This window comes from Halichoerus grypus, chromosome 2 (assembly GCF_964656455.1).
Source record: "Halichoerus grypus chromosome 2, mHalGry1.hap1.1, whole genome shotgun sequence".
Taxonomy (NCBI): Eukaryota; Metazoa; Chordata; class Mammalia; order Carnivora; family Phocidae; genus Halichoerus; species Halichoerus grypus.
Window position 1 is genome coordinate 206,160,498 of NC_135713.1, and position 24,254 is coordinate 206,184,751.

The 24,254-nt window shown below is 54.0% G+C and overlaps 1 protein-coding gene and 1 long non-coding RNA gene across 9 annotated transcripts in view; one reads left to right on the plus strand and one right to left on the minus strand.

The window, feature by feature from the left end:
* USP36 (ubiquitin specific peptidase 36) overlaps positions 1-24,254 on the minus strand; it is a 38,826-nt gene that overhangs the window by 9,104 nt on the left and 5,468 nt on the right. For 3 of the 7 annotated variants that reach the window (XM_036069587.2, XM_078066205.1, XM_078066209.1), the window contains exons 2-14: positions 23,643-23,864; positions 19,952-20,041; positions 16,387-16,497; positions 15,639-15,741; positions 10,524-10,591; positions 9,988-10,058; positions 9,308-9,390; positions 8,305-8,416; positions 6,433-6,573; positions 5,785-5,885; positions 4,959-5,097; positions 2,083-2,748; positions 1,306-1,433 (exon numbers count right to left, since the gene is read on the minus strand). In XM_036069587.2, coding sequence (XP_035925480.1) covers positions 1,306-1,433; positions 2,083-2,748; positions 4,959-5,097; positions 5,785-5,885; positions 6,433-6,573; positions 8,305-8,416; positions 9,308-9,390; positions 9,988-10,058; positions 10,524-10,591; positions 15,639-15,741; positions 16,387-16,497; positions 19,952-20,041; positions 23,643-23,864 — 2,035 coding nt within the window. Of the gene's footprint in view, positions 1-1,305; positions 1,434-2,082; positions 2,749-4,958; positions 5,098-5,784; positions 5,886-6,432; positions 6,574-8,304; positions 8,417-9,307; positions 9,391-9,987; positions 10,059-10,523; positions 10,592-11,163; positions 13,830-14,163; positions 15,121-15,638; positions 15,742-16,386; positions 16,498-19,951; positions 20,042-23,642; positions 23,865-24,254 lie in introns of those variants that run through there. The other 4 variants (XM_078066206.1, XM_078066208.1, XM_078066207.1 and 1 more) reach the window with 4 other exon arrangements.
* Positions 617-23,647, plus strand: LOC144380903 (uncharacterized). Of its 2 annotated transcripts, XR_013445264.1 has the most exons (4): positions 617-1,343; positions 19,677-19,848; positions 21,068-21,245; positions 22,259-23,647. It is a non-coding gene; the product is annotated as an uncharacterized LOC144380903 (long non-coding RNA). The 2 variants fall into 2 exon arrangements; XR_013445263.1 differs by having other exon boundaries at positions 21,068-23,647.

Below are 24,254 nucleotides of genomic sequence, written 5' to 3' on the forward strand. Positions count from 1 at the left end.
ACCGGCCTTGCGAGGAGGGCCAGCGCAGGCCCGTACATCGTGCACTAGGATCTCCCTCTGATCTGGGGGCTCCGGACAATCAGCTGATCACACAGCGGGACAAGGAAGGGGCGGGACTGGGAGCTCCGTCAGGTTAGGCTCTCTGACCCGCCTCCCGCCAGCGATGTGACCTTGCAAGAGTTAACCCTCTGCTCTAGGCCTCACTCTCCTCCTTCGTGACCGAGTGACCATAATGCCGACCTCGAAAGGTTATGGAATCAAACAGGACTACCGTTACGAAACCAGGACAGACGCCTACACAAACCGCTCTACCACTCCGTTTACCGTCTTCTGGGAAGTTTTAAAAAAAAGTCTCTACGTCAAAAAAGGAAAAAAAAAAAAAAAACCCCGCAGTAAATACCTTGCACGCTTAAGGACCTTCCACATGCAAAAATATTGTGCTGGGTCCAGGCTGACTGTGAGGGTGGGAGAGGCTGGGTGATGGGAGCGTGAACCCAGCACCCAGCCCGGAGCAGCTGAGGGTGGGGAGGACACATCAGCGCCCAAACCACCCAAACCACCTCCTGGCCTCGCCCAGCTTCCTTCCTCCCTCTCTCCCTCCCCAGCTGCCAGGGGCTCCGTCAGCCACCGGGCAAGCAGGTGTCAGTAACTCAGCTGTCTGCTACTCAACACCCCAAGGGATATAAGCACCCCGTGTGTCACGGGACGGGAGGTGTGCCTATTGGGGAGCCTGAACAGGGCTCCCAGAGAACCACACCTCCCCGCTCTGGACGGCCGCCGGGAGCTCCGGAAGCCAGTACGAGGGGACAGCCAGGGGAAGCCCATGCAGGGAGGCTCTGTGCAGGGCTAAGGAGTTGGAGAAGAGCCCGGGGAGCGCTGGTGGGAGATACAGAATGATCCTGGCAGCAAGACACCCCTCAGCAGGGTCACAGGACTCTGGGTTCACGCAGGGTCCTTCTGGGACTCCTGCCCTTCTCTTCTACTCTGGAGTCCTGTCACGAGACTGGGGAGGGACCCAGGGCACATCCCCGTCCCCGCATGGACATAGCAGGTGGATGGAAAATGAAGACAAAAGTGAAAAGATCAGGACTGCAGAGACCAGGCTGCCTCTGACCAGCTGGAGCTCCTCTACCGGATGGAGAGAGAGAAAACAAGAAGTCGGTGCAGGATCCGCCCTGTACCTGTCCAGCCGCACACCACTGTCCATCCCGCAAGGCTGGAGACCATGTGCATCTTCGCCAGCCAAGCACACGCTAAGCACAGGGGAGGAGCGGCCGGCCCAGGGGGCCTGCGCCCGCGGCTCACCTGATTGCACAGACAGGCCAGGAGGAGGCGGCGACAGGGTGAGTGGTTTTCCTGGGGTAGGTGAGGTCGGACAGTGGTGAGAGGGGTGGACGGAGGTCATTGTCGGCTGCCCTCCGCAGGGTGCTGGCCTGCAGTTATTGACATAAATAAAAACTTGGTGGTCTAAAAGAGGTTGCCGTGAGTGAAGAGGGAAAATAAAAATAAAAATAAATAAAAATAAAAATAAAAATGAAAGAGCCCAGAAAGGAGGATGAGGGGACAGAAGGAGAAAAAAAAGGGGGGAGGTGGGGGAGGGGAATGGTAGAAGAAGAATCAGAAGTGTTTTTGGTTAGAAACAAAAAGGAAAAAAGGAAGGAAATTTAAACAAAAATCTCAGCACAGTTACATCATCGAGCTTCGTGCCGCACACAGCGGTGCCAGCCAGCCCGTGTCTTGTGCGCCCCCCACGCTTGGATTCCCTGCCAAGCCCACCGCACCTGCCCCGTCTTCCCCTTGAGGCTTCTTTAGGAGATTCTGTCTATGGACAAATATGGGGACCTGCCGCCTCTCCCCAAGCCCCAGCAGCTGTATGGAGTGTGTATCACATCAGGGTCCCCCAAACTCTGCCTCGGCCCCAGGACAGCCCTGTGTAGTCTGCAAATGCCTACAGCTTCATTGCCCTGATCGGGGGAGGCCAAAGGCCTCAACACAATTCCCCCACTCTCCCCAGACTAAAACCAAACCTGCTCTGTGAGCCCTAGAGACACACTTCCGGCGGGCAGACTCCCACACACCCACCTTCTTGGCAGAAAGGGCCAGTTTTTTGGCTGGTGGAGGAGACATGATGTTTGCGGGCTCGGTGGTGGTGCTGCTCAGGACAGGGGACTTGGGCTTCACCACCTTGGGGTCGTCTCCATCCGGCAGCGCTCTGGAGTGTGTTCCCTGAGAATCCCCCAAGTGGGCCGCTCCGCTCCTGGGCGTCTGGGGGGCCTTGGTGGGGTCATTGCTGGAGGAGTGCTCCGGGCTGGAGCTGCTGGAATCCCTCCCATCGAGCTCGGGGCTCTCGCCACCCGCCTTGGGCCCATGCCCGTTGGCAGTCACTCTGGCCGGGAGCCTGGGTGAGGTAGAGAGGGCAGCATCCCTGCCGTCCCAGGAGCCCTGCCTGAGGCTCTCACTCCTGCTGCCGCTCCCGTTGCTGGTCCCATGGAACCCCTGAGAAGCTTTGCGTGACGGGGAGAGGCGCTGCAGGGGCGTCGACTTCTTAACTTTCTTTCCAGGCTCATCCAGAACGGTTGGTGCGTGGGAGGGTGTTTTGGAGAATCGGGGGGAAGGGGACCCCACGGGTGGCTTTGGAGGAACGTATCCATTCTGAGACTTCAGACCCGACACGGAGCCGTTCCTGGAAATGGGCACGCCGAGCTCCTCAGTGGCCGGCAGCTTCTTCATCGGCACAGAGTCCAGTCGCTGGAGGAGAGCAGAGGACACGGTCACACCCTGGAGGGAGTGCAGGCTGGCGGTTCCCACACAAGGTCAGAGCACCTTCTGAGCAGGCAGGGTCTCTGCCGAGCAACTCAAGACAGATTATCTACATGGACACACGGTAAAGACACTGCTGCTTCTTTGAACACTTTCAGTATTCTCTGAGTTGGGTACATGGGGGTGTGTATCTTTACGGTCACCTTTACTGAAAGCAGGATGTTTTCATCATGAGTGAAGAAATACAAAAAAGTATAAAGGAAAAAAAAAAGTACCAGAGTTCCACCCACTGCCCAAATGTAAGTGCACCTTCTGTTTGGCCCTGATCTCCGGGACGGCTCTGGCCTGCACAGGTGCGCCCAGTTCCACCTATGCACTGCCTGAAGCATCGTCGTACGCACCTGGCGAAGGTCTTTAACGTGTGACCAGCACCCGCCTCGCTGCGTGAAGTTTCTACAACCTGCGCTGTCTCCAGCTGCCGCGGAAATGAACAGCGCCCGACCAAGTACCCCATCCTTCTCCTCCACAGACTCCTCACTGCCGGGTCTGAATCACTGGCTCTGTTTAAATGCTCTACACGGCCCGGGGCTGTGCTGCTCCCCGCTCCTGCCTCCCGACTAGTGCGAGGTCTTCTAGAGTCAGAGCTTAACAACCACCTGATTGGTTGCTGAACACTTCCATGAACGACCAACCAACAGACTAAACCTTTTTCCCTACTTAGGAAATTCCCCGCTCGTGTTCGGGAATGGTTACCAGCCTATGGACGCTCCCACGGATGCCAACGCACCCTGCGCAGGGCACGCGCTGTACTCTCACCGGCAACAAGCAGCTCTTTTTCAAAATCTTTGCTAATTCAACACCATTGCTGGCTCTTACTACATTAACCCTAACACCCTGTGATCTGAGCTCATCCGGACGAGCCCTTTATGTACTAGAAACATTAACCTTTTGTTGTACTTGCTGCAAATATTTTTAGAAGTTTTTTTATTTCTAATATTTCACACACAGAAACTCAAATTTTAATTTATCCAATTTATTGTTTGTTTTTCTATACTTTCTGTCTTACAGTCTTCTCTCTTCTGGAGGCTTGCTGAGAATACTTCTACTTTCCTCCGAGTTTCTTCTTCTCTTTTTCCCTATGTTTAAAAATAACTTACCCTTTACTTACGTTCTCTCTAAAGAGAACGCATCTTCCTGCTGCGCTCAGACCTTCTCGTTGGACGTTTAAGTCTGTGGAAGCGACTGCAGTACGTGTGGCACGTTACCTCTGTGGTGCGAATGTGGCTGGCCAGCAGCGTGGCCCCGTGGTACCGACCCCTGGCCTGGGCCACGGTGACAACCCCCCGGCCATCAGGCCGTGGCTTTTCCTTGCCACGTCAACCCCAATGCCCCTATTTCTCACACATTGGAAGGGAAATGCAGATTTGCGTAAGGACCAACGCCCTGTGGACCGTGAAGGCCCCACAGCATGCTTCAGATGTGACCTTCAGACTGAAGGGGGAGGATGACAAACGCAGTCAACAGAAAGGACCGACCTGTTTGTGAGTCATAAACTGTGTTGTAGTAAGGAAACTGCTCACTACTCTGCTAATAAAACTGATCTGTAGTAGAAAAATTCAAATACACACAAAAATAACTTGAAAACGAGGGTATTTCCCAATTGCTAACATTTTCCCACATTAGCTTTCTCGCTCACTCACTCCACGTATGTGTGTCTACGCATGTATGTGTGACGTTTCTTTTCCTGAGCATCCGAATATATTTTAGACACGATGTCCCTTTACTCCTAAATATGTCCATGTATATTCCTAAGAACAAAGATGTTTTAACATAACCACAGCATAATTATCAAAAGCAGGAGATTAACACTGCTAGAAACTATCCATGTTTTCAATACTGAATTGTGAGGATAGAAAGCACTTCTCCCCAGATGCTTCAGGTCGAGGGTGCACGGCAGCTGGCCTAGGACACGGGCATGCCGAGTTACTGTCTGATCTGCTCGCTGGGTCAGGCTTTCTCATCACTGTCCCTCCTCCTCCCCCAATGTCAGCTCGTGACCAATTTGAGAGAGAACATGGAATAAAACAGGACACACAGAGCTCTCCTTCCATCGAGCTAAGTTCCCGAGCATGAAGAGGTCTGGGGGGGCTCCATGGTCCCGAGAGGCACAGGCAGGAAGAATCCTTTGAAACACGTACCTTCCCAGTCAGCGGGGAGCCAACGGCCCCGTTGCCAATGTTCTTCTTCAAGTGGTCTGGAACCACGCCTGGACGGCCGGGAACGGAGGAGACAGTCCTGGAGAGGGAGCCGTCAGGACTCTTCTTTGAGCCTGGAATTCTGTGGAAGGAAGGGAACCAGTCGGGGACGTCTTACTGAAGCCCCAGAGGCGCCCCAGAGAGAACCCCAATGCCCGAGCGTGCTTCTCTGAATTCCCACGCTGCCCCCACAACAATGTAGGCTTGTCACAGAGCCTCGGGGATCTGCTCAGCATGAACAGAGAGCCCAGCAGAGGCGGAACCTTCCAAGACTAGACTCTCGTTTTTACCAGGAAGCCAGAGACCCCTCAGTCACTGCGCCCAAATTCTGCCGAACAGCCACAAAGCAGCAAAAATGCCTCCAGTCTCCACATCCTCCAACCTCCAGGTCGGTGACAACCGGCCCCAAGAGAAGGTGCCCGGCTGCAGCCTCTACCCTCTGACAGGTTCCTTCGCTGCCCAGAGGAAGGTGCGTCAGCAAGCCGACGCCCACACACATCTCATCTGGGGCAACAGGCAAGAAGAAGAGGTAACTTTCCCGTTTCTACTCAAAGTCAGCTCGGTGTGGAGCACGCAGATGGAATCGTGCTCGGACCTTCCCAGAGGCGCTGGCTGTTCCTCAGCAGCGGGCTGGCCTGGTCTAGAGGAGCACTTCCCTGTGGACGCCCCCCGCCCCAACCCGGGCGAGCTCTCCATTATGTGCACACAGGAACAGGCCAGGCAGAACAGAGGGAACGAGCTCACGGGGGCGGGGGCAGGCATTACTCACCGCAGATAGAAGAGCACGTAGGCCTGCTGGTTCAGAACCACCTTGATGTTGCTGGAATGGACCAAGGAATCATTCATTTGGTACCACTGTCCGTTGCTTGCCTGAAGGAGCACAGGGTGTAGTAGAAAACAAAACGGGTCAATCAACATGCATCCCATAATCCCTAGTTTTTAAAGAATGAAATAAAACCTGCGGTTAACTGCTGCATCTATCCACGTGCTAATGAACTAGCAATGACTTCACGTTAAAATGTCTAATGCTCGTCTGGCTCTGAGTGTGACTACGAAGTGTGCTTTGAATCCCTGTTCCCTCCTGCTGCCCCAGCAGATGCGAGCTTTCCCCTCTGAAGGGTATTTCGGGTCTGAGCAGCACGGCATCTCCCACCAATACGCAGCCTTCCTGAGCCTCCACCAGGGCTCCAGCATTGGGCCCTGCAGGCAGCCCCTCTGGGGTCCCATCCAAGGGCAAGGACCCTAGAGCTCCTAGTGGGATGGGCTTCAAAGACATCTTTGCCCTCCATTCCCCAAAGCAACAACAGGCCCTGAATACGATGACAAACAAGGCTACTTTCCACGGAGGCCACGCCTGGACCTGTACCAACGGGCACCGCCACGCGACGCAAGCGCGCCCGCACGCGGGGGCACTGACCTTCACATAGCAGTAATAGTGGCCCGCGTGGCAGCCGTGGCCCGAGTGGACCAGGACCGCATACAGCCCGTACATGACAGGCTCCCCACTGCTCTGGGACATGTACGGACGGATGTTCAGGAATTCCGGATAGCCCACGTCCTGGAGAAAAAGCCAAGGGTAAGGCAATGAAAATTCATCCACGGGGGACAGGGTCAATTCACCCTCTCCGTCCACAACCACATAAAATGCACAATTCCTCGGCTGGTTTTCGACAATCTGGGGGCAACGGGGCCTGCGGCAGCGCTCCAACAATCCCCCGGTCAAGGTTAAAGAACAGGAGGCAACCAACCAACCAACCGACGTGAAACCCTGTTTTATCAACCTGTGAAGGCTTCACAATCTCTCCTATCTCTGCCCCGCGTCCAAGGCCACTCTCGCCCTGCGTGGGCCCCACGTGTAAGATGAGAGGAATAGCTCATGCCCTCCCTGCCACTGTAAGGAACAGGGAGGCAACGCCCGGGTCTGGGTCTTCCGAGAAAAAGGTGCTCACTCCACGGAGCCAACGGTCACAGTAAGTCAAAACTGTAACTGCGTGGGCCAGGACGAAGGTCATGCCAGAGTTTATTTCAAAATTTGACAATTCTTCTTGTTTGTTTTTAAGATTTTATTTATTTATTTGAGAGAGAGAGAGTGCACGCACACAAGTGGGGGGAAGGGCAGAGGCAGAGGGAGAAGCAGACGACCCGCCGAGCAGGGAGCCCGATGTGGGACTCGATCCCAGGACCCTGAGATCATGACCTGAGCCCAAGGCAGACACTTCACTGACTGAGCCACCCAGGTGCCCCTGTATTTCATTTTTAAAAAGTCAGCGTGTATAGGGCCACCTGGGTGGCTCAGTCGGTTGAGCATCTGCTTTCGCCTCAGGTTGTGATTCTGGGGTCCTGGGATCAAGTCCCACGTCAGGCTTCCTGATCAGCGGAGTCTGCTTCTCCCTCTGCCGCCCCCTGCACCCCACTTGTGCATGCCCACTGCTCTCTGTCTCAAATAAAATCTTTAAAAAAAAAATTCTTCACAATAAATTTCCCTCCTGGAAATTCAAAATACAACACAGCTTATTAATAAAGGCTCTGAGAAGGCCTGCAATTAAAAAGGACTGCTGAACTTCAGCTTGGCAGTTCCCAAACTCGGCTGAGCACAGACCACTTTCAAAATACAATACAGCTGTACCTACAATATATGCCATCTTATAAACATACAGCACAAACATTCTGCGGAACACCAGTTTGGGAAATGCTGACACAAGCAAGCCCCATCACTGCCAGTGAGGAAGCTGAGGCTCTGACAGCGCCTTGCCCCAAACCATCTAAGTCGGCTCTAACCACTTTTATGATACGGCATCTTCTATTAAAATGCCACTGTGCACGACACCTGGCGGCCTCGGTCAGGGGAGCGTCCGACTCTTGATCTCGGGGTCATGAGTTCAATCCCCATGGTGGGGGTAGAGAGACAACTTAAAGAAATGAAGTAAAATAAAATAAAATGCCATTGTACAAGAGTAAGTTTTTATTCTACCTCCCACAAAAAGCCACGCAACAGCACGTGGTGGATCAGAGCCCCACAGTGCAGTGGTCTCGCTCATTCTGAAGGAAACCTTGAGCTTCTGCATGGGGAACATGCCACACACAGGCAGAGGTTGGCAGAAGAACCCAGTAAGACCCTGGGTCTTGAAGTTGACCGTGCGTGACAACCACTTAGGGATTCTGCAAACATGCAGACTCCTGAGCCCTGTCTTCCAGAAATTTCCAGTCACTGGCTCTGGGGTGGTGCTGGGAACCTGTATTCCTTAAAGGCTGCTGACCACGCAGATCGGACACCACGGCGAAGGCTCACCTTCGTGATCTTCCCCCCACTGAAGTTGGCAAAGCGCTTGAGGGAAAGGGTTAAGACGTTGGATGTTCTGTGGATGGTGAAGCGCTTGCTGGCTGGGACCTTCTTCTTGCATCTGTGAGGAGGGTGAGAGGAAAGGGATCAGCTGGTGCTCTGAGGAACGCTGTCCTCACGCGGGCCCACAGCAGTGACACCTATTCTGTCGGCACAGGGTCTCCTTGGCTGAGGCATGTGCTGTCTGCATCCCGAGACGTGAACCCCCGCGACTTAAGTGAAGGGAAGCCAGCGTAGGGAACCAAGGACCAGGGGAAAGCTGGAGACCGTAGAGCAACAAGGAAGCTCTTTCCCACGGAGGGCACTAGGTCGAATGCACGGGAAGCAGCCCTGGGACACGGGAAGGAACACCTGGAGCGGGGCTGGCCGAGTGAAATCACTGTGAGTGAAGCCGGAAGACACAGAAGTGAGGGGGAGAGAGACGAAGGAAAGCAAACAGCCTCTAGGGCACGGAGAGACGAACTCAGAGAGGGGGAAAAGCAGTGTTTTGGCACGGGATAATCAATCTGAAAAGCGTAATAAAGAAAACTATTCTTTAGTGGCCGCAGCTTCTGGAGGGGCTACGCATGAACTGCAGCCCCCACACGCTAAGTCTGTGCGGCCCTCAGGAGACCTGGGCCACCGAAGGCGGCTCATCTGGGACGCGGGCCGACAGAGGCTGGAGCCGACGGCCAGGTGCGGTCCCCTCCCCGCTCTGTGCCACCGCTGGGACCTACGTCCCCAGTGAGGAGCGCTCAGAATGGTGCCTGGCGCATCCAAGGGCGACGTAAATAGACGTCAGCTGGCAAAACCGCGGCTGCCCTTCATCTGCGCCCTTGAGAGCGTCTGAGCTCCGCAAGGGACTAACGGTGGCCCTGAGCAGGGACGGCCCGGCCGCAGCGTGGGCCAGGCGGCTTACTCGAGGTCTTCCCCGACGGCGGGCTCGCTCTGCCGGGAGCAAAACAAAACTTACTTTGCACACATATAGGCGTTCTCTCCGCTCAGGACATCTGGTTTCACAAAAAGTTCCAGAGCACGCACAATATTAGCAGCTTGCTGAGGAGGACAAAAACGGAATCGCGTCAACGGAAGAAAAAGGCTGACTCAAGAAATGCCAACTGTAAGGTCTCTGTCAGGCTGAGGCAGCAAATCCCAGCCATCGGCCCGCATCCACACCGGCCTGCCGGCTGCTGCCTTCGGGCCCTCACAGGCCGTCCCGCAAAGGAGCAGGGAGCGGGCGGCCGAGCCGGTTCTACAGACACGGGGCCCGGCCTGGCAGGGCTCCCCTGCACCCCGGGCACCGAGGACCCCGCCGCGGCTGCAGCCACAGAGAGCTGGAATAGGACGGGGGCTGGCCTCCCCATGGCACGCGTGTGAGCGGCCCTGCGCCCTCCATCTACAGTGTGCTCACCCCTCATGCCTCGGGACACAAAGCTGCATTGTATCTTCCTGTGTTAAATGAGAGGAATGCGCACAGGGAAAAGGCTAGAAATCAACGCGCAAAAGCAGTGACCCCTACTTTAAGGCAGTAGGATTGCCAGTATTTCTTTCCTTATCTACCTGGGTAATATGCCCTCACTGGTTCCACTGCTCCCCACCCCCCAGCCTCCCCAGCCGAAGGCAAACACGACACAGCGCAGCTGTGGGCCATACCCGGATCTCCAGCGCTATGTCCAGGTAGGGGTCGTATGTGTCCGAGACGCTCTTGCACACCGAGCACTTCACTGCAACAAAATACGGAGGTGGTGGGGCGGGTGCAGGTGCCCCCAGCGCGCCACCCCCAGGTCTCTAAGATCTAGCCAGCCCCTGGTGAACGCCGGTGTCTGGGGAGAGAGCTCGCTGACAACCAGAGTTCACAAGGGGACATCTGTCCAACCCAGCGCCTTGCTGCCCAGCCCAGTGACAGGCCCCAGTTCCCAGCTGAAGGGCAGAGGCCACGTGTGAAGAACTAAGGAACTCAGAGAAAAATAATGCCACCCTCCTCTACCCGTGCTGGAAATTCTGCTCCAAACTTCCTCCCGGGAACAGCGAGCCCATGGGCAAGGGTGTGTTTCAGAGGAGGCTGGGGCCTCCATGGCTCCCCCAGGTCTGCCCGTCAGGAAGGGGCTCCAGCTGGGCATGAACTCCTAGTCTTTCCTGGTTAAGGTTCTCATCCTTGACAAGAGGGTAGAGAAAACGTCTTCACTCACCACGCGATCTGAGATAGCCTCCAAAAATCTGATGGACCAAAGTAGTAGCCTGCGTTTGACGGTCCAACCTGGAGAGGAGACCACAGCCTTCAAGGGGAGGCCAGAGGCAGTCCCTGCCCCTTTCATCCCCAGCCCAGCGCACCCTGGGGAGATCCCACCACGTAAGTGTGGGTCTGACGTGCTCCCTCCGGCGCTCGGCGGACCCCCAGCTGTGCCCCGCTGCTCTGATGGGCCCGGGCGCACCCCACCGCTGCCCCCTCAGGCCTTCAAGACCCCCGTGCTCTCCACAGGCACCTCGCCCTGCACTTCACAGGAAACGAGAGGCTGGAGAAACGCCCCTAGTGCCCACCCAGTCCCAAGGACAGAAGCACCCCCCCACCTGGCACCCGCCGCCCACCCCCCAGCTCACCCCGCCTCAGTCCTGCACGGTCAGCTCCGCTCCTTGCTGGCTGTCACATGCCCGAGCCTCTTATCTGAAGAGGGGGAGCGAGCAGGACAGAGCCCCGCCTCCGCATCTTTTGGCAGGACAGAGCTGTCACGGCGTGGGCTCCAGGGTCAGGCCGGCCTGTACTCGAATCCCCCAGCCCCGTTCACCAACCAGGAGCTGAGGCCGCCCTAGGCCTTAGCTGCTGCTGCTCACCTGCCCCACAGAGCTGCTAAGCTGAGCGCCCGCACCCCACAGCTGTTCATGTGACGGAGATTCTGGGAACACCACCCTGTCTCGAGCCTCTGCTCCTGGTGTCCGCCTGCGACCCACCGAGTCTGGCTCTGACTCTCGCCTCAGAGTCCTCCTCGGGGACACAAACCCAGCCGCGGACAGAGCAGCCGCTCCGTCGCGGGCATGCTCCCCCCTCCGCCAGGCCGGTCCCCTGCGCCCCCGGCTCTGCAGGGGTTTCTCCCGACGCCCTGACTCCCGGGCCCGGCCAGGCGCTCGGCGGTGCCGCCTCCCAGCGCTCTCCTCCCCACCCCCTGCACACACGGCGCGGCGCCCTGCGCGAGGCCCCCCTGCAGCGTGAGCCAATGGCCACAGGACCAGCCACCACGGTGCTGCCCACACTCCGGGAGCTCACTGAGGAGCGGAACTCCACACAGCGGGGGACCAACACAAGGGCAAGTTTCTGTTTTGCAAAATTAGGAAATGAAAACCAACTGCCACCGTGTATTTTCACCACCGTTTGTCAAGAGGAGGGATATAATCTCAGCACAAACTGGAAGTTTGTGGCCAGCCACACGTGACGGCGGCTGCTGAGGTCCAGGTGGCCCTGAGCCAGCCCGGCTGTTAGAACAGGAGCAGCAAACCACCGCACAGAACCCGCTCTCGGGACCCCGAGGCAGAGCAAGCTCCAAGCTCAAACCAGCCGTAGGGAGGAAATAAAGCCAGATTCCAGCAAGCCGTCTTCCGTACCCCTGCCGGAGCCCTGCTGGAGATTAAGGCCGGTCTGGGGAGCACCGAGGCAGAGACCAGGGACTAGAGGTGACCCCGGAGTCACCCAGTATCCCCAGCAGGAGGAGTCCGCCAGGTCCTGAGACACACGTCACACCAGGGGCCGTCCAGCGCTCGGGCTCCGGGATAGAAGGCGCCCTGGACTGAGAACCACGCGAGCCACCAGGCCCGGGGCGGTGCCGAAGTGTTCTCAGTCCCACACGGGCACTGCTGGAGGGAAACAGTGAACGAGAATCACAGCACCTCAGCTGGTGAAGATTAGCCCCTAGAAAGCAAGCCCAAGGCAGATGAAAAGAGCAATACGAGATCCCAAGCTGACCTAAAGACCCTCAGACAAGCGTCTGGGGAAGGAAAGACCACCGTATGAAGTTTCAAACTAAAAATAAAAAAGGGCAAATGGAGAAAGTTAACTAACATGGAGGGAAAAGATGAAATCACACCAGGAATGAAGTGGGAATTCCAAAGGGCCCAAGGGAGAAGAGATTCAAGTGAACACGGGGGAGGGGAGCGACACAGCGGGAAAGCAGCTGGAGGGGAAGTCGAGGAAAAGAGCTGCCAGAGAGAAGGGGGTCCCGCAGGAGACCGTCAGTGACTGGAGACCCTGACACAGGCCGTTAACACAGAACCAATACCATCATGTGCTCTGGGGGTGACAGGACTCTGTGATGAGTGTCACCGCTGATGACAGGTGGGAAACCGCGTGGCAAGCACGACATGCTGACGTACGTCTGCCTAATTCATCGTCGTGCATTCTCAAGCCACGATACTCAAGCCGAGCTGATAGGGAGGTGACGGCGTTCGGATGCTAGTGCTCGAGCCGGCAGAAACCGTTTCTGTGCACACGATGCTGGAGTCGGCATGTGCCGCAGATTCAAGCTCTCGTCACTGCTCAGGTGTCTACCAAACTGACTGACAACGATCAGCTCGAAAGACGTTCCTAGTGAAACCATCAGACTTTAAAGAGTAAAAAAAAGATCCTGAATCCTCTCAGTAAGGTCCCTGCAAGGTCAAGAGAGGGACTGGCCTCTGGGTTCCGAAACCCTGCATTGCCCAGCCCAGGCCGCCTGGGACGCCCAGGCAGGAGGACAGGCCCCCCCAGGCCTATTTAATGGGGGAAAGACTAAAGCAAAGGTGGAGACAAACGTGGGAGAACGGTAAGGTAAGAGATAATGTAACTAAGAGGCGGGTGAGAGAGGAGAGGGAAGGACAGAGGTGCTGGGCCCCCCCAAACACTGACAAACAGAACCAGAAAAGAGGAGCAAGGCCATGCACAAGGGTGCGTGGAGAGTCGTCACCCGAACGGAGATACAGGTCTTCCTGAGCACCACACGAAAGCTTAAAAATTAACGTGTAAAGGGAAACCAGAGAGAGGGAGAAACACAGCCAATGCGCCGTGTGTGATAATTAAAAACCTCAGCATCACGGCCAGGTCAAGACCAAACCTCAGTCGTCACAATAAATGCGAAGGAGTTGAACTTGCTTATGAAATAAACGGGCTTTCAACAAAGATATGATGGTTGTGGGTAAATGACCACAGCCACGTTCACAAAGCAAAAGCTCCAGGAGGCACAAGGAGGCGGGCGCCCGCCAGTGACGGGACAGCGAGCACTGTCCCGGCGAGACCGAGGCGGCAGGAAGCGAGCACGGGCAGGGAAGGCAGCCGGCAGGTCTCACGGCAGACGCGCACCCGGCCACCCGGCCAGCAGGGCAGCACGCCGCGGCAGGGGCGCCGGGAACACGTGCGAACACCGGCGTGTACCGGGTCACAAAGCCGGTACCAGCAAGGTCCACAAAGTAGAAACACTAGAAATACTCTCTGCTCGCAAGTTCAACTAAAAATGTCTAACAAAACCAAAAGGAAAAAAAAGCCACTTCTACCTGCAAATCAAACTGAATCATTCAGCTGATGTGACTCTTCTTTTTTTCTTTTTAAGATTTTATTTATTTGACAGAGACACAGCGAGAGAGGGAACACACGCGGGGAAGCGGGAGAGGGAAAAGCAGGCTTCCCACAGAGCAGGGAGCCCGATGCGGGGCTCGAACCCAGGACCCTGGGATCATGACCTGAGCCGAAGGCAGACGCCTAATGACTGAGCCACCTGAGCGCCCGTTTTTTCTCATTTCACTAAGAGCAGCGACACCTTTCTCACGGAGGGGTGTGTGGAAAGCATCCCACAACGCCCTGCAACGGCTCACCTGACGTCAGACGCGCTCATCCTTCCTCCAACGCACGGCCACTTCTGTGTCCTGGACCACGAAGGGCACAGCGCCACCCACCCTGCTGCCCAGACCACAAACCCGGACGCAAACCCCAAACATCCACCCCATCTACCGGCCCATCCCTGAGAGTCTGGGTAACGAGGCTGGCATGGCAGCAGGGTCAGCTGCCGTCCTAAACCTCCCAGGGGTTTCCGCCGCGGGACCAAGGCTGGGAACCCCTGCCGGGGACGTGCTGTACCCACCTGCATGGCAGGGAGGCCCTGCCTAGGACCGGCCACATTCCTTGCCTCCTCCCTCCCCTCATCTGAGCCCTGTGGGGACTCCTCCTAGGAAGGAGGCCTCCTGCGGGTAGGAGCGCAGCACAATTCTTCTGGGAATGGCTCCCACAGAGTCTGTCCACTACAGTACTTACTACGTGACCTTGTAGACACGGGCCAGTATCTGCCTCCCCCCTCTCTGAGCTCCTCCAACTCGAGAACCCAGTCTTTCCCTGGAAGTACCCAGTGTGAACATAGTGCCTGGCACGCAGGGGGCGTCAGCAGAGAGCTCAGATCGTTAGCCGCAGCCCGGGGCGGGGAGAGGCACGGGAAGGGCAGAACCAGCGTCTATCTGCCTGCAGGGACCTCGCTGCACATCTCAGCACGGCAAGGGACAGACGCCAGAGGAACCCATGGAGTTTTCTCAGGGTTTAAAAAGAATCGCATCACTGAGACCAGAGGTTGCCCACGATCACTGCTACAACTCGACTTTGCTGAAGGACGTTCCGGATGTTTCTTAAGCTGTTTAAGGGGTATTTCCAGAGTCCAGGATCCGGTTCTACCCTAAGCCCAGGGAACAGCCTCGGAACAGGGAGCATTTTCGGCCTATTTCCTTTTGTCTGAACCCAGGAGCCAGGAGTGGTACAAAACCATCCCTGACCGTAACTGTTTCACAAAAGGGGAGGCACAGCACGAAGTCAGCACCCTGTCATATGCGTTTGTCTCTGCTTTCAAATCGAAAATGAAGACGTAACCACACAGAACACAGCCTCAAAAACTGTAAACCTCCCACCCTCAAACGTCCCTGCGTGCTTTCAAGTGCTTTCATGAAGATGCTGGAATTCCTACCGCCCCATCCTCTGTATCAAAGTCAGGTGATTTTTAAAAGACGGGAAGAGTCTAGGACAACAGCCGAAGGCCCTCAGAAAGATCTGCCAGCATCCTTCCTGCAGGGGGCTGCTGGGACAGGGCTCCCCCCAGCGCCTGGCCCCGCCAAACCGCCCCTGGTGAGGAGGGTGTGCAGGGGAGGCCGTGCCCGGGGAAGCAGGAGCGGCCCCGCATCCGAGCTTCAGCAGGTGCAGGACCTGGACACAGGTATCTACAGAGAACGCCCGGGGGAATGGAGGGGTGGCCGCCTCCACGGCGGCGGGGTCTGAAGCCCCTTAGGAAAGTGGGTGAACGGAAGGCACGTACTTGGCACAGCCGTTCAAACAGGCCTTCTGCATGGCGTCGATTGTGTACCGGAGAAACTCGTGTGCGTCCTCCTGGTTTCCAAAGCGGAAATGCCGAGCAATCTCTGAAGAAAGAAAGAAGCATCAGCCTGGCAGGGAAGAGCTCATGCCTTCTCCCCCAGTCACCCACTGCTGTGTGCTTATCACCGACCCCCCGCTGTGCCGGGGGTAAGCGGCAAGTGAGGGGATCAAGAGCTCGGCGTGAACTGTGTGTCCCAGCCCCCCCGCCCACACGGCAGGTGTTTTCTCAGTGAGACCCGAGGGCCTACACTCTCCAGACTTAACAGCGAAGCACGGGTGCCGCACACCACCAGGCACTGAGGATGGGAAACCCACCGATGAGCCAGTTTTCCAGAAGCCGGCACAGAGCACAGGCGGGTCACAAGGACGCTGCACAGGGTTTCAGAAACCAACTGACCCATGTCTTCTACCGAGTGAACAGGAAATCTGCGCTAACCAGTCCTGGCATGTTCAGAAGAGCCCCGGCCTCACCCTCCTCCCTGAGACACGGCTCCTGCCCCCCAGCTAGCCCGAGCTTCCCCACCCTTCAAAGGGAGGTCAGCACTCCCCTCCCCCCGCCCCCGCCCCACACCAGCCTCTCAGTCTGCACTACCACGTGCACCGAAGTACTGTGACGTGAATCAGGACTCCTCCCCGCACCCACCGCAGACTAGGGCTTAGCTGTCATCCGGCCAGGAGTCGACTCTTACTTTTCAGATCTCGGATGAAGGAGACAGGCTTGATGGCGTTGCCGCTGTTGGCGAAGGCCTGGACCATGTGGTTCTGCATGACGCACAGCATGCAGAAGCTGCCCTGGTGACCTGCACGCGGGACGAGGGGGCCTGGTTCGTCAGAGCTCCCGACACACTCCTGATGCCCTGCCCCCACACAGCTCCCATCCAAACTGCGATCCCAACACTCACCCCACCGCCCCGGGTTCGCGCTGTTGACCTGTGTGAGCTCTCTCCGCATGCCCTTGGTGCTAGTTACTCATAAGAAGAGTAGTAAGTCTGCTTTTCAATTTTCTCTAACCTCTAACCTGTGTCACGTGGTCAGTGAGAATGTTTTAGGGATTCCTGATAACCCTGAGTTTGCTCCTCCAACGGGGGAACCTCCACTCTTGCTTCTAGGAAACACCGCGCTGCTGCACCTCGAAGCTTGGCAAGCTTCCTGCACACAGACCCACGAGGTAAGGGCGTCCGGCTCCAGGAACTGCCCCATCGCACACAGTCCCCGGCGACACGGCTCTGCGTCCGGAGAGCACGGGCAGCCTCGCCACGCAGCCACAGACAATACGGAAACGGGGTCCAGCGGGCCTCGGTCCGCCAGCCCCTGCCATGTCTGAAACTCTCTGCTGCTACTTGGGCACAGGCTGGAGAGCAGTACATTTAACCTTTACTGCAAATTAGGAGACCCTTTAACTAGCAAAGAGAAGTACAAAGCCTATACCACTGAGCTCCAACCCAGCTGAGGTGTTCTGCAAGTAAACACTGCTGTCACGGTGAAGTCTCCTGCCCGCACTGCCCCCACTCCCCCACCGGAGGTACTGCTGTCCCCAGCCAGGTCCCGACTGCTCCCATTAACGTGGTTCCTGCGCTGACCCACGTGTATACTCGCACACGGTGTGTTTAAGCTTACTTTACACAAATTACGCCATGCAGTACGCACTGCTCAGCGACCGGTTTTGACGCAGCTCTGGGTCCTTCTGGTAGACTAGAGGACCTCACCCAACAGAGAGACCACAGTTCACTCATGTGTTCCCCACTAACACACATGGGCCCTTGCATGTTTCTATCGCAAACAACCCTGCACCTGTCTCCTTGTATCGAACCTTCTTGAAGGTGTACCCCCCCAACACGCCTCTGGGTCCGAGGGCAAGCACATCTTCAATTCTGCAAGCTACTGCTGTCTCAGGTATGCTCCAGACCTGCCCAGGCAGACCAGTCGTAACACAAAACGCACCACAAACCAACCGCTCTCCCCTGTGCAACAGCCTCCTTACCCAGTTACTCTGACCCATCTCAAAGCCACCAACGAAGCGGCATGCAGCCGCTCACTGTATTTACAAACAGAACACAGCTCGTGTTGGCAAAGACGTGGACGGACGCGAACCCCTCCCTGCGCACTGCTGCTGAGGATGCACACTGCAGCAGCGCCTGTGGGAAACAGCAGGGCGCTCCCTCAAAAAATCAAAAACAGAATTCCCATATGATCCAGCAATCCCACCTCTGGTTTTACACCTGAAAGAAATGAAAGCAGGGTCTTGAACAGGTATGTGCACCCATTTTCACAGCATTATTCACAAGAACTAAAACCCAGAAGCCAAGTGTCCATCAACAAATGAATGGGTAAGAAATGTAGGATGTACACACAGTGGAATATTACTCAGCCTTAAAAAGAAAAGCAAATCTGACACCTGCCACAACATGGATGAACCTTGAGAACGTGATGCTGCATGAAGTCAGCCAGTCACAAAAAGATCAATACTGGGGGCGCCTGGGTGGCTCAGTTGGGTAAGCGTCTGCCTTCGGCTCAGATCATGGTCCCAGGGTCCTGGGATCGAGCCCCACATCAGGCTCCCTGCTCAGCGGGAAGCCTGCTTCTCCCTCTCCCACTCCCCCTGCTTGTGTTCCTGCTCTCGCTGTCTCTCTGTCAAATAAATAAACAAAATCTTCCGGAAAAAAAAAAAGAGATCAATACTGTATGATTCCACTTAAACGAGGTAGCTGGAGTCGTCAGGTTCACAGAGACAGAAAGTAGGATGGTGGGCGCCAGGGGCTAGGGGAGGGGGACAGGAAGTTAGTGTTTAAGGGGCAGAGTTTCTGTTCGGGAAGAGGAAGGAGGTCTGGAGGTGGATGGTTGCATGATAATGTGAATGTATTTAATGCCACTGAGCTGTACACTCAAAAATGGTCAACTTTGAGGCATCTGGCTGGCTCAGTCAGTGGAGCATGCGACTCGATCTTGGGGTCATGAGTTTAAGCCCTACATTGGGCGTAGAGATTACTTTAAAAAAATCTTTAAAAATGGTAAATTTTACATTACATACCACAGTACAAAAAGGTTTTATCTAAAAAAAATGCTACTATATACACTACCCCTTTGGAGGGATCTTGGAAAAACGGTTTATGTGAGCACCTTTACATAAAGGGAAGGCTTTTACTTCTCATTTTAGAGCTTTTTGGACTCTTCTAACCATAGCCATTTATTTCTTTTATTTTTAAAATGACAATAATGGCTGAGGGGGCTCAAATTTAGGCAAAAAACTAAAACATGTTATTTAAAATAACTTAAACATATGCATTCATCACCAATGCTGAACAGAGAGTGCCCACCTTCCCAATCTAACTCAGGTGAGGACATGACTCTGTCAGCTGTGTGGGAATCACATCTCTAATGATCACGTACAACACTGCAGACCGTTAGCCTGATAAATCATCACTCCTAAATAGGGCCAGGAACAATTTTAGCCAGAAATTCCTGAAACAGGGATTCCCAAATCGTTGGCAATATGCAAGACTGATTTAAGTGGCATGTGGACAAACACTTTCTTCAGGTAATTAAGAAAAATAGAACATAAAAGTCAAAGGGTGCCTGGGTGGCTCAGTCGTTAAGCGTCTGCCTTTGGCTCAGGTCATGGTCCCAGGGTCCTGGGATCGAGCCCCGCATCGGGCTCCCTGCTCAGTGGGGAGTCCGCTTCTCCCTCTCCCTCCACCGCTGCCCTCTCTCTGTCAAATAAATAAATAAAATCTTAAAAAAAAAAAAAAAGAACATAAAAGTCAAATCCATGACTTTTGACTTTTGGGACCTTGCTACTTCAATTTGGAGAAGAATGTGCAAAAGGATAGAATTTAATCCTCCTGCAAATTTTACATAAAGTGTTTCTTTTCGGGGCTCCCGGACGGCTCAGTCGCTGGAGTGTGTGACTCGATCTCAGGGTTGAGTTCGAGCCCCATGTTGGGTGTGGAGAGCACTTAAAAATCAAGTGTTTCTTTTCCAGCTCGGTGCCGGTGCGGAAGCGGTCTAGTACGCAGCAGGACTCGGCGCTCCAGGCCACACGTACGGCAGCCCCGGTGATACTTCGGAGTCCTCAAGAGCCTTCAAACAGCGGGCATTCGAGGAGCAAGAGAGGACAGCCCGAGCCCAGCTGGGGTCACTCAGAGAGCCAGGGGGTATAGGCCAACAAATACTAAACTTAATACTTTTACTCTGAAAAAAAGGAAGACACTAAGGTTAGCATTTCAGAGTGATGCAGACGGACACTGGGGCGCTCACTGGAGAGGCGTCCTGAGCCAGGGCGAGACGTCCCGCTGCCAAGAGGGGCTGATCCTGGCTGCTCCCGCCTCACGCCCTCGCTCCCACGGGCTGCAGGATACGCGTGGCGGGTTACGGGATTCCTGGGTGTCACCTAGTTTACCTACACTAACCCTAATGAAGCTGACAAAGGGGCCTGCCGAGGAAGCAAAACCGGAGGGCAGCTGCACAGGGAAGCAGGGTGAACAAGAAAAAGGCAGCTACCTAGGTCTGGAGAGTAGGGTCTCCTCACCAAAGTCATGAGAAAAAAACAAGAGCACCGGGGTGCTGGGGGGCTCAGTCACTTGAGTGTCTGACTCTTGATTTCAGCTCAGGTCATGATCTCAGGGTCGTGGGATTGAGCCCCGCCTTGGGCTCTGCGCTCAGCATCTGAGTCCGCTTGAGATTCTCTCTCTCTCTCAAAAAAAAAATGGCTTAAAAAGACAAAAAACCACAAAGACAGCCCGGTTGAGTCTTTCTAAAAGTCCACCCAGAACCCCCTCGACATCACCAAGGTCACTACCAGAAATAGAGATTTATAACCAACTTCACCTGCAGTGGGCACGGTGCCTCAGTGTGTGAACTCTGGCCACCACAGAACCATCACAATCGCAAGATGTTTTATTAAAAATGCTATTTCCGGGCGCCTGGGTGGCTCAGTCGTTAAGCATCTGCCTTCGGCTCAGGTCATGATCCCAGGGTCCTGGGATCGAGTCCCACATCGGGCTCCATGCTCGGCGGGAAGCCTGCTTCTCCCTCTCCCACTCCCCCTGCTTGCGTTCCTGCTCTCGCTATCTCTCTGTCAAATAAATAAAATCTTTAAAAAAAAAAAAAAAATGCTATTTCCATCACATGTCACCTTTCACAGATTTAAAAAAATAGAACGAATCTTCCTGAACACATCACACAATCCACTTTTATCCTAAAACACTGCTCCTCACTTGCTCCTATCTGGTCCTGCCTCTGGTTCTATCCTGATTCCCTGACTTATTTTCATTGTTTACCAATTAAAAAAAAATATATATATTTTTTTTAAGTCTTACCCCATATGTGTATACCTAAACACTATAGCGTCTTGTTTTTCTGTTTTATAAATAGCAATTCACGCTGTACGCAACCTTCTGGGACTTTTCCTTCACTGGATTCTTCAGCCCCATGCACGAGCGGTCCTTCATTCCCCTGCCCTGCTGCACGCTGTTCCTCATGGGCCCGCGCCGTGACGCGCGCATCCGTCTGCAGACGGGCACCGGAGCGGCTCACGATTTGCTGCGTGCAGGTATGCTTACACAGGTGTCCTGACAGGCACGCACCGAGCTCTTTTGCAGGCGGAGTACTGCTGGCTGGCACGTTATTTGGAAGGTAAGGCCAGCTCAGCGAGCATAGAAGGTTCTCGCTCATCTTCATGCTGACACTCGGTCCCGCCAGGCTTCTGAACGTGCATCCATCACAAAGGTGTCTCGCGTCGCTGCTGTTGTCGTGGTTTTAATGACACTTCCCTGATTTCAGCAAGGCTGAACACCTCTCCCTATACTCTGACCAGGAGTTTCCTCTTCTGTAAAATGCTGGTTCATAATTTTACCTTTTTATGGGTTGTCTTTCCCTCGTTGGTCTGTATTCTTTCCACATTCTTGGTAGCGATCCTTTGCTGGTTATGTGTCCCGGGTTTTGTCTCCAGCTCATAGCTCCCTGTCTGCCTTTTAAGTGTTTTTTTGGGAACAAATGTTAACTTCGATGCAGCTGAATCTGTCATTTTTCCTTTAGAGTTGGTGTTTTCTGAGCTCTGTTTAAGAAACTTCCCATCCCAAGGTCAGAAAAAGATTGGCCAATGTTTGTTTTAAGAGCTTAAAATTTGCTTTTGATATTAAATTTTTAACGCATTTTTTGTGCACAGGTATGCTGTGAAATGGGGACCCTATTTTGCTTTTTCCATATGTAAGCCCGAGTTCTTTTAAAGTTCCATTAATTTCAAATGGGAGACACATGAAGAACCAACATGTAACACACCTCCAGATGTACGCAGGTCTGTTTCTGGGCTCTATTCCATTCCACTGGTCAGTGGGTCCCCTCCCTGACCCAATACTATGACACTTTAATTTCTCTAACTTGACAAGACTACATAGTCAGTAGGGCACCCCTCTTCTCATAAAATTTTTTTATAGTAGCAAAATTTTTAAAAAACTCCTTGTCGTGTGGTGTAGAGAAATTCAACTAACTTTTTGTATGTTGATGTTGTATCTAGTCACATTGCCAAATTTCTTATTTATAGATTCTCTTGCTTTTTCAACGCAGGAATGTCATTTTCAAGGAACAATAGTGCGCTCCTTCCTTTGTGTCCTTGGTCACTGCTCTGGCTAGGACTGACACATCTTCAACACGAGTGGTGAGAGAGACCCTTGTTTCACTCTGGACTCTGAAGGGTATGCTTCCGATATTTTCCTATCTAGAATGCTTTTTTTGTAGTGTTTGGTAGATACCCTTTATCAAGACAAGGTAACTCCTTCCTGTTGCTCCTTTGCTAAAAGTTTATCATACGTTTCTTTTTGGGGGCATTATTTTTAGGTGACCTTTCTCTTTTAATCTGTTGATACAGTAATTAAGGAAGCAAAATTAGCAGTCTCTTACGTAGCACTCCGTGTGTGCCAAGTACTATTCTGAGCACTTTATGTAACTCCTTCAAGCTTCCCAACAGCTCTATCAGGGAGATGATATTATTACTCTGCAGATGAGTAACAGGAAGTTTCTAAAAGGTTAGGTAACATTCTCAGGGATCACAGCACTTCGGGGGAGAGCCAGGACAGGACCCAGCAGGCCCACCTCCGAAGGAGCGGTTTCACCAGCCGTGCTGGGCGCTCTCCACGGTCACACTTAGAGAGGTCCTGATACTAGAACATCCCTGCATCACTAGGACGAACACGAGTTGCTCACAGTGTTTAAGAGACTCTTGAACGTGGTAGTATTCTGTCCAGAAGTTTGTAACTACACTCGTGAATAAGATGGGATTGTAATTGTTCTTTCTCCTACTGTACTTGTTTAATTTTGTTACCCAAGTTATAAGAACCTCATAAAATGAGCTGGGGGTTCTCTTTTTCTATTCTTGGGAAGAACCTGTGAAGCACTGCAACAATCTATTTCTCAAAATGTTCATAAAGCTCACCCATAAATCATTTCAGCCTGGTATTTTCTTCATGCGAAGATTTTTGACCATCAATTTAATATCTTTTATTAGTAGTTAAAAGGCTTTCTACTTTCTTCAGTTTGGTAAGTGACATTTTATTTCATCTTTACCCATGTTTCATTTCTCCTCCGGGGCATGTTTTATAACGTACATAAAACACTGGTACAACAGTGGATGTGTAGTCATTGAATGTACATGTTATGAACATATTTTTTGAAAACACCTTTCTCCCTCTAGGTACTCATTTTCAGAACAGTTTGGGACCAACGCTCTACCCGAGTGACTGGCTTCTGTGGCCCGGCCTACAGCGGGCACGTGTCAGACTCAGGTTTTATCAGTTACTACATCACGGACCTCACTCCTACACTCCTACATCTGACCCAGGCTGAAGGCTGCTAGCACCACGGGCACATGGGTTTGTCTAATCAGGAGACTGTCTGGTTCCCACGACTCCCCCACCCCCCCCCCCACCCCCCCCGGCTACCAGCTCCCACTCACAGTTGCGGGTATGCTCCTTGGAGAGCAGGTAGTTGGCCAGAGGTGGGGTGTAGGTCAAGCACTGTATGGTCGAGTTCAGGAAGCAGGTGTTGCCCAGGTTGTGGAGCCCCGCTCCCACGCGGTAAACCCGCTCCCACTTCAGAGACAGCCGCTCTGTGGGGAAGAGCACTTTCTGTGGGGCGGGGACCCCATCACCGCCGCTCTCGTGGGAATGCTCACTGCCTGCAAGAGAAAGGGACAGGGAAGAAAGGAGGGCTTAAGTCTATGCACGGGTGGGCCACGAAACAGAAATCGCTGAGGCACACTCGGCAGGCACCTGCCAAGACGCAGCGTCAGAGGGTAACCGGTGTCCCCGCTGACTGGAAGTTACTAGAAAGCCCAGGAGAAAACCCAGTCATCCCGTGGCTCCTGCAGACTGCTTAGGTCTGGAATTCACGGAGCCCTCCATGGAGGACGACCCTCAGAGCATGAACAGCTGGAGCCCGGCCCATTTGTCTTGCCTCTTTCTCAGCCCCGCTGCTGATCCTACTAAACACACACAACTTCCACGGCCTAAGGACACAGATCTCTTTGTGACCAACCCTGTATCATTACTTCTGTAACTACAGAGCC